This window comes from Nicotiana tabacum, chromosome 6, assembly GCF_000715075.1.
Source record: "Nicotiana tabacum cultivar K326 chromosome 6, ASM71507v2, whole genome shotgun sequence".
Taxonomy (NCBI): domain Eukaryota; kingdom Viridiplantae; phylum Streptophyta; class Magnoliopsida; order Solanales; family Solanaceae; genus Nicotiana; species Nicotiana tabacum.
The window spans coordinates 80,313,256-80,323,243 of NC_134085.1; the positions used below are offsets into that span (position 1 = coordinate 80,313,256).

General features: G+C 35.7%; 1 protein-coding gene across 1 annotated transcript; it reads right to left on the reverse strand.

Moving 5' to 3' along the window:
• Nucleotides 1-3,279: 3,279 nt before the first annotated feature.
• On the reverse strand, nt 3,280-4,329 carry LOC142181906 (uncharacterized). The gene is made up of 2 exons (XM_075255574.1): nt 3,740-4,329; nt 3,280-3,634 (listed from the first exon to the last, which is right to left on the reverse strand). Exons 1-2 carry the CDS (start codon nt 4,327-4,329, stop codon nt 3,280-3,282), a joined length of 945 nt encoding a protein of 314 aa, XP_075111675.1.
• Nucleotides 4,330-9,988: the final 5,659 nt, after the last annotated feature.

Below are 9,988 nucleotides of genomic sequence, written 5' to 3' on the forward strand. Positions count from 1 at the left end.
TTTTGGTACGAGGTTAAGCCTTGTGAAGGGTTATGTGACTTGAATTGTGAAGTTTCTGTTTTGCTAAGTAACTGATATTGATATGGTGGGATCGGGTTACGGGCTACAACAGGTGGAATAAGGGTAATATATTGAGGAGGAATAATGGTGAAATGATATGTACGGTGGGATCGGGTTGCACGCCGCAACATATGTAATAAGGGTAGATTGTGGTGAAATAAGGGTAAACTGTGATTGTGATTATTGTGATATGGTGGGATCGGGTTGCACGCCACAACACTCTTATCTATATTCTGTTGTTTATGTTAATAAGAGGAAATAAGGGAGGAATATGAGATGTACAGTGGGATCGGGTTGCACGCCGCAACAACCTATACGTTTATACTTTTCCTTGACTATGTTAGCTGAACGATAGTCTTAAATTTCACTTAAGGATGAGTAGTAGTTGATAATATGCTTTGATAACTGTATTCATTTCTTGCAAGTTACTGCTCTATTTTATCCTGTCTTTCTTTCTACTTTTATTATATACTGTATGCAGGTTATATTGTGATTGCCTCGCTGTAGCCTCATCATTCCTTCGTCGAGGTTAGGCTCAACACTTACTAATACATGGGGTCAGTTGTACTGATACTGCACTCTGCACTTCCTGTGCAGATTTTGAAGCTGGTTCGGGCTGATCGAGAGGTTGGCTATAGGATTTGTCAGCTAGGAGACCCAAGGTAGACCTACCGGCAATCGCAGGCCCTAGCGTCCCCTTCTATATCTCATACTTTAGTGTTTTCCTTATTTCGCAAACAGTTGTATTTTCTTTCGGACAAATACTTGTAGAAAAATCTTAGAATGTTCGTGAATTATGACTCTGGACTCTAGGCAGTAATAGTATAAAATCAAAGTGGTTATTTATTTACTTCCGTATTCATTTCGACTTGCTTTAGCTCGCTTATTTTTAATCACTGAAACGTAAAGGAATTGGCTAATAAATCTCTAGCTTTGGCTTGCCTAGAAAGTGTGATGTTAGGTGCCATCACGGTCCCGATGGTAGGGATTCCAGATCGTGATACTTTACAATAATAACTGAGCTCACTATTTATAGTTGTGTCGAAGGAAGAAGGTCTTGGTATAGTGCCCTCCTTTAATGTTAATTATGAAGGTCATTGATGAAGATGTAATGGTGAACAGAAATGTCAAATTCTCTGTAACAGGCCATTGCTCTTAATACTACAGAATATTCTTTATTAAATGCTACCGGGTGCAAAGCATTTAATACACCTTTATGAACATTATTCGTTTCGGTGACAAGCAGAATAGTTGTGTTCGGTCTTTGGCCATCCCCGTCTTGGGTTTCACGTGTTTTTCCTTTATATGACCACGTGTCATATCATATTTTACCCTATATAGTATTGATATGCTCTTATCATGTTTTTGTGCTCTGTCCAACTAAAATTAATTCAAAATATAAAATTTTGAACAAATTCGAATTGAATCTCCATTAGCATGTCCTGAGTATTAATATCCAAAATCAAATAGAAGTGTATCGATACTATATACTTTTACATTCTTTGCTTTTTCGTTCCTGGGTACTGCACAAAGAAAAAAATTATATCTCATATAGTTACTTTGAAAAATTCAAATAAAATCTTTTATATATATATATATATATATATATATATATATATATATATATATATATATATATATATATATATATATATATATATATATATATATATATATATATATAATGTGTTTTTATATTTTAACCACAAACAATCTTCTGGGTTGCCCGGGAAGTAATAATAGAACAACTTGAGGACCATAAGAGTAGCTAGTAATATACAAAATAACCTAATTATTTACAAAATAACCTAATTATTTTAACATATTCTTTCTAGGTAATTGAGTAAAATATACTTTAATACATTTCATGAAAGAAAACAATTCAAACTGAAGAGTTCTAGAACCTTCATTAATGATTAAGAGAGTGAAAAAGAAGAAGAGGAAGAAGGTTAGCTTCTGCATAGAATCAATTCAATTTTTGTATTCATCAGAAGTGTTAGTCTGTACAACATTCGTGTATATATATACATTAACATCTACACCTTACCAATCCTCACTTAACTTAGCTGGTGACAACTGTCACCTATTAACAGACTTTACCTAACTAACTGACTCTAACTGCTTCTAACTGTATTTTGCTTCAATTGCTTTCTATACTCCAACACCCTCCCTCAAGTTGATGGTTGAAACACATCCTTCATCCCCAGCTTGGACAGTAGATAATCATGCTATGGCTTTCCTAGGCTTTTAGTAAGAAGATCAGCCTGTTGTTCTTGTGGAGATGTGTTGTGTTTTCACTGCTCCTTGAAAAAATAATTTCTCCAACAAAATGATAGTCTATATCAATGTGTTTTGTGCGTTCATGAGAAATAGGATTGGCTGCAATTTGAATCGAAGATTTACTATCACAATATAGATTATTGGGCAAATGGACTTTAACACATAGCTCCTTGTATAGGCCTGTCAACCATGTTAACTCAGCCACTGCTGAGGCCATGCTTCTAAACTTTGCTTCTGCAGAGCTTCTTACCACAATATCCTACTTTTTTTTACTTCCATGAGACTAGAGCACTGCTAAACTTCACTAAGCAACCTGTAACAGATTTCCTTGGCTGTAAGCAGCCTCCCCAATCTGAGTCACAAAAGGCTTCAAACTTCCCAATGCATTCTTGATATATCTTACTACTCCTATTGCAGCTTCCCAATGAGATTGCTCGGGTTTATGCATGAATTGACTGAGTACTTGAACAACAAAAGCAATGTCTATCCTTGTCATGTTAGATTTCGAAGCCTTCCAATTAACCTTTGATACTGGGTAGCATCAGTTAACAATGTGTCCTTTTCTGCATCTGTGTGTTGAGTATTTGTTGTATCTTGATTATTGATTAAGACATCATAATCAGTAGAAGTAAACTTCTGATTAAGCTCCAATGGAGAACCAGTAGGTTTAGCTCCTCCAAGCCCCATTTCAGCAATCAATTCCAAGGCATACTTCCTTTGATTCATGAATAATTCCCTCCCTTGATCTTGCAAACTCAATTCCCAAGAAAAAATTTGAGCTCACCAAGATCTTTCATCTTGAATTTGAGTTGTAGATCACTTCTAGTTTGCAAGATCGGGTTAGGATAGTTGCCTAAAACCAAGAGGTCATCTACATACACTAGCACAAGAACCATTTTAGTCTCCACCTTCTTAGTGAAGAGAGTAATCAAAATGACTCTAGGTGAAACCAAGCTGCAGTAGAGCATCAGTTAGCTTCTTGTTCCACTGCCTTGGAGCCTGTTTGAGGCCATACAACTTGTGAAGTCGACGGACTTTGCCAGACCCTCCCTGAGTAGAAAACCCCTTAGGAATTTCCATGTACACTTCTTTAACTAGATATCCTTGAAGAAATGCATTTTTTATATCCATTTGAAAGATTGGCCAATGCTTAGTTGCAACAACTACTATTACAGACCTAACTGTGACCATTTTGGCCACAAGAGAGAAAGTCTCTATGTAGTCCAAGCCTTCTTGTTGACTATATCCTTTAGCAACTAGTCTAGTTTTGTATCTCTCAACTACACCTGAAGTTCTGTATTTAACCTTGAACACTCATTTGCACCCAATGGGGGCTTTTCCTTCTGGAAGATTAATTATACTCCAAGTGTTATTCTCTTCTAGAGTAGTGATTTCAAACCTCATAGCTGCAATCCACTTGGGATTCTGAATAGATTCTTTGTAAGTTTTTAGCTCAATAATAGTTGAGTATGCAGAGAGAATAAAGCTGTATGCAGAGGAAATATTAGAGTAGCTGACATAGTTGGAAAGAGGATAGCAGCAATTAGACTTTCCTTGATACTGAACCACATAGTCCTTCATCCACAATGGTGGTTTAGAAACCCTTTGAGATTTTCTGCTAGGCTCAGGTGCTTCAGGAGGTAATACAGAAGGTGAGACATCAACAACCAGTTCTACAAGTGGAGTATTGAGGTGTACATCAGTAGCTGCATCTAGAATCTCCACAGAGATAGAAGCATCAGTAGAGTGCTCAATATCATTGTGCTCAGGAGAGATAGTAGTAGGAGTAGTGATAGTATCATATTGAAGATGCATTATCACTCTATTGTCAGAGATATCATAAGATGAGAATTCTAATATAGGCAATAGAGAGGATATAGGCAGGTCTGTATGTTTAAAGGGGTAAACATCCCTTTTAAAGACTGCATCCCTACTCACAATGAATTCCCTTGAAGTCAATGTATATATTTTGTAGCCCTTTTGAACCATTGAATAACCAAGGAGGATTGCTGGAATAGCTCTAGGAGCAAACTATATATTTTCCTCACTCTGACACATAAACTAGACACCCAAATACTCTCAAGTGAGCAATAGATGTAGGGGAACCATGCAGAGTTTCATAAGGGGTCTTGTCTTTGAGAGTGGAAGCAGGTACCCTATTTATGAGGTACACTGCTGTAGAGACACATTCTCCCCAAAACCTAAGAGGAACTGAGGCCTGAAACCTGAGTTCTCGAGCTACATTGAGTATATGTCTATTCCTTCTTTCAGCTACTTTATTTTGTTGTGGAGTATAGACACATGAACTTTAATGTATAATGCCTAGTGACTGAAGTAGATCTGTCATCTGAGTGGTGAAACATTCACAGCCATTATGTGTTCTTAGAACCTTAACAGTTGAAGAATTAATATTTTGTACCATTAGAAAGAAATTTCTGAGAACAACAATTGTAAAGAAGTTTCTGAGAACAACAATTGTCTTAGCCTTTGAAGGTAACAAAAAAATACAGGTGAATCTGGAATGATCGTCTTCTAAAGTTAAGAAGTACTTTTTCCCATCATAGGTAGGGATCCTATAGGGACCCCACACATCAACATGAATCATATCAAAATTTGAATGAGCAATTGAGGAGCTTATATGAAATGGTAGCCTTGTTTGCTTAGCCAAAGGGAACATAGTACAGTGCTTCTCAACATTCTCAAGATGCATAGATTGAAAAACACTTGCTTTCTTCATTACAGCTAAAGGTACATGACCTAATCTCCTATGTCACAGGGCTACAATTATTCTATTATTCTCTATGGTATTTGTCACACCTCCTTTTTTACCCACCCGAGGGTATATAGGAGTTTTTCCAATTAAAGTGACATTATTCGAAATGGAATTATTTAATTTATCAGAGTCACCACTTGGGATAGTTTATTTGGTATCCCAAGTCACCGGTTTATTTTAAAATACCAAATCGAGGAAAATTTTATTTTTTAAAGTCTGCGAACCAGAAATTCTAGATAAGGAATTCTGTTAACCTGGGAGAAGGTGTTAGGCATTCCCGGATTCCATGGTTCTAGCATGGTCGCTTAGTGATTATAACTTGGATTAAGTTGTCTAATTACTTATTTTTTGGACCTATGTGCATTTACCTTTTAACTGCTTTTAATCACTTGATTTATTCATAATTAAAGAATCGAGTTATGCGTACGTATACTCATTTCCTTTGGCACATCAAAAATCATGTCACGCGAACGTGTCCGCAATTAATAACGCTTTGTTGATTTTATTACCAAAAGTTTGGTTGAAGTTGTGCGAACGCATCCCTCGAGTTACTTTTTAGAATTAAATTTGCAATTATGTTACACGAACGTATACATAATCGCAATACTAATCTAAATCGAGCCTAAAGCAAATTACGATTATTTAGGGTTATTTTAATAATAGGTTAATATCCATATGAGGGCCATTGGTTATTTAACGGAAAATGGCACACCTCAATTTTAGAAGGCTTGTTTAATTAAAGTAACTAATTTGGACTTAAAATATATAACTGTACAGGATGGGCTTTTAATTATTCTGATAATGAGGTTTGGGGCAAGCAGTGGCCCATTTGGTTATCTAGCAAAGGATCAATCAATCCTTGCAACTGCGTTGGGCTCGAAATTTGGCCCAAAAAAATGAACTAAATTCAAAGGCCTTGACATGCCTGTTTTCTTTCCAAGAGCCGGCTCACATTGAGCTCGAATTAGGCGGCCCCGTTATAACCGTTTAGTAGCTGGGCCTATCTACCCTTTACATTCTACAGCCTACCCATTTTCCAAAATGAATTGCAGAAATGATTTCACTTTGTTTAGGAAAATCAGGAACAAAGTTTTTCAAAAATACAAATCCAAACTCAAAGATTAATTTCATTAACATGATTTGCAAGACCTAAAATACATACATTCATACTATATATGTACAAAAGAAGCTTTATAATCAAGCCAAACTATTGGGTGTAGTGCCCAGGCCCAATGGCCTAGGCCTAGGAGGGTTTGAACCCAACATTGCCCGCTAGATGAGTTCCATCATCGGAACTCGAAAGCTGGATGTAATTAAATCCCAAAGATATGGGCCTGAGTGCCTGCCAAGCCCAAAATTCTCAAAGCATAACCAATTCAATATTACAAAATCAACCATATCCATATCTAACTACAACAGGTTTAAATATTACAATGATGTTAATTTCTAAAATAACTAATTTACTATACAAAGAAGATGCCGAAATTCCAACCCCATCTGTCCCGAAATATAAACTTCAAAAATCTCCTATTGTTGATTAACTACAGATAGTGAGTTTTGATTTCAGCTATAACCCAATGAACCTAAACATGTATATTAGTGCTTCTTTCAACTTCCATTTGAACTCTAATCATTATTCAACAGACTCTTGGATGTGTATTGTCCACTTCTCTAATCAATCCCTGTGATTTACAAGGAGAAAAGCCACTGGACTTTCCCTTGTGCATCATATTGGCCATGAGCAGCACCCAATGAGTGAAACAACAAGTCGTAATCAATTATTACTATAGAATCAATGCTTAAAAATTGATTACCAAATTTTACAATATAAATTACTCTTCAATGGACACCATATCAGTCCAGATTTATGCATTTAATCTAAGATGGACAAACAAGATCACTAGTGAATCATAGAAAGAAATTGCAAGCAAGTATGATAGTCATATCAATAAGAACACATAGAAGAACACATATAACTTAGGCATGGTCATACATTTAGTGATTCAAACTCTCATTTTATATTCTAAGAAGATTTACATGGGAGTTTCACATACCTGAGTGCAGAAAAATAACTAAAAGACCAGCTAAAGGTCAGAAAATAATAGATTGAATTTTAGCAGTGATGACAGAAGCAGCCCAGAAAATGAATCAGAAAATTTTGAACCAAATGAGAATACTTTGAAACCAGACAACCAGCTCAAGGAAACAAGAAAACCTTCCATTTCAAGCCATATTTTGCAACTTGTGAAGAATCAAAAAATGAGAAGTTTTGAAATTTTTTGCAAGTTTTCTGGAATCTGAACTTTTTCAGAAAGAAAATGGAACTTTTATGCAATAAAATAATGCTCAATGTCTGTGTGTGTGAGTGAATGTTTTTCCCTTTTATAAAGTGCACAAAAATGGCATCAAAAGGGAATATCTGACCTAAATTCCTAAATTTTAAAATAGTACAGCATCTTTTGACTGTTGTATGTCCTTTTTCTCTTATCCACTATCAGCATTTGCTAAGGATAGGGACAGCTGTTCTAAGTGCTAGAACTTTCTGATTTTAGCCTAAGTAAAAATCCAATTTTACCCTTTAAGTTACTGCCTATTTCAGCTCTATCCTAAACTTTTAGGTTCAATTGAGTCCCTAAAGTTTCTATTGATCTACACACTAAGGCAAACATAAACAAATGGAGCTAATATCAGTAATTGAATCAAAACAACCGACAAGGCTAACTTAAGCAAATTAAAACATAAACCTAACCTCTAAAATGAACCAAAACTTCACAATGCTTTTCAGATTATCAATTTTTTAAATGAGCATAAGCAGACGGGTTTAAACAAACGAACAAACAAATTGAATAATACTGAACCTAAGCTAATTATGCATTAAACAACTATATATATAAAAAAACTAAGCATGCAATTTCAGTATACTAGAAGATGATTCCAAACAAATAACACAACAAACAACAAAAACAAAATCAAAAAAAAGAAATTAATAACTAATCGACAGCAAAAATGAGGTTATTTCAAGATTTAAACTACACGAGTCACCAATTGAAACCGGGTTAATTAAACCCCTAAGAAACTAATTTTTTAAGCAAGTTCAAAGATTGAAACAGGGACACTTCTAACAATGAAGAAAAAATAGATTCTTATACGGTGGAATTTTAAAATATGCTGACTAAACTAATCATCAGATGCAAAGACAAATACACAACACAATTCTGGCCAGGAAGCAAAAACAAACCTAAAATATATAACTGAACATAAAGAAAGGAGATGAAGAGGATTCTCAAAAAGGGAAAAGTAAAACAGGAAGGCAACGAGATTTACCTAAAAAGAAAATCGAAGAAAGGTCTTCAAGCAGCACTGGGTTGATGCAGGGGTCCAAATCTCTCCGAAATGAACCAGAATTGATGCTAATCAGTTGTTCTTGCCAAGAATAATTGACTAGCATGCATTCCGGCTAATTCGAGCCTTGAAACTGAGTAGGCTAGGGTTTTCTAGCTTTTCATAGATCTGAAATTGTGGGGGGGGGGGGGTGTTTGGCAAGTATATTTGGGGAATCACGGGTAAGACAGTGATAAGGGGAAGGTGAGGACTGTGGGGTGTGATTTTGGGGTAATTTGGAGGAGTTAAGGTTTTTGGTTTGAATCTTAGATTCGAGATTCGAGCCATTCGGTGGGGATTTGGGAAAAATTAATTGGGGATATAAGATGAGGAGTGGACGAGGATTCTATGGTGTAAAAATAGTGGTGTTTGGAGCACCGGAACCGCCAACGGGTGGTTTGTGGCGGAGGCGGCATGGGATCGAGGGCGGCTAGGGTTTGGTCTGTGTATGAGGAAGGAGACAGAAGTGAAAGGGATTCGATGGGGGATGGGGGCTCTGTGTTCGGATAGTAATATAGTTAATGCAAGGTCAGTTCCCAGCCGTTAGATCTAAGATGATCAACGGCTAGGATTAAAAAAGGGGGGATACGGGGCCGTTTTAGGAGAATGGGAGTTGGACCGGGTGCGTTTGGTTTTGGGCTTAGCTTGTGGGTAATTGGCAACGGATTTGGGTCAGCTTTAGGTGTAAAGTTAGCCCAATTTCAAAAATAAAAACCTCCTTTTCAATTCTTTCTTTTAATTCTAATTTATTTTCTTTTTTCGTTTAATTAAAAATCCTAAAATTGAAATCCTAAATTATCTAAAAAAATGTGAAATTAAACTAATTAACTAATTACAAAAATTATAAAAGCTGCTTAATCCCAAATTAAAAGAGAAAAATTAATAACCTAAATATAAAAGGAAAAGTGTAAAAATGAAGCATTTTTTGTGATTTTCATTTTATAAAACAAATAATTACTGATTAATCCTAAAAATGTAAAAATAAAGCCTAAATGCAATGCATGATATTTTTGGTATTTTTTCATGATCTAAATAAAAATTAAACATGCACAAAAATGTAAACAATTAATAAAATTCTATAGAAATTCCTAAAAATGGCAAATAATTAAGAAAAAATATATTTTCTTGGATTCTGTAGGAGTAATTCATATAGGGCAAAAATCACATGCTCACAGCTGCCCCTCTTTGCTTGGAAACACGAAGGGTTTTCGGGCAAAGATAAAATGAGCAATTACGAGGGATTTTTGCCCGTTCGAAACTCCATGAGAAGCATCTTTTGAAAAAGTCTGACCGAACCTTGCTTCGGAGGTTGCCTACATATCATTGGCTATAAAGGAATCAGGTCAGTGTAGTTCTGGAAGTTTTGGTAGCTGGGACTACCGGAAAACTGTGATTTCACTGTTGTTGCTGTTGTTTCTACTTGCTGAGCTCCTTATTACACCGAAATAAAAGATGAAAATCTAAACTAGCTAAGCCTATCAACTACGAGTTACA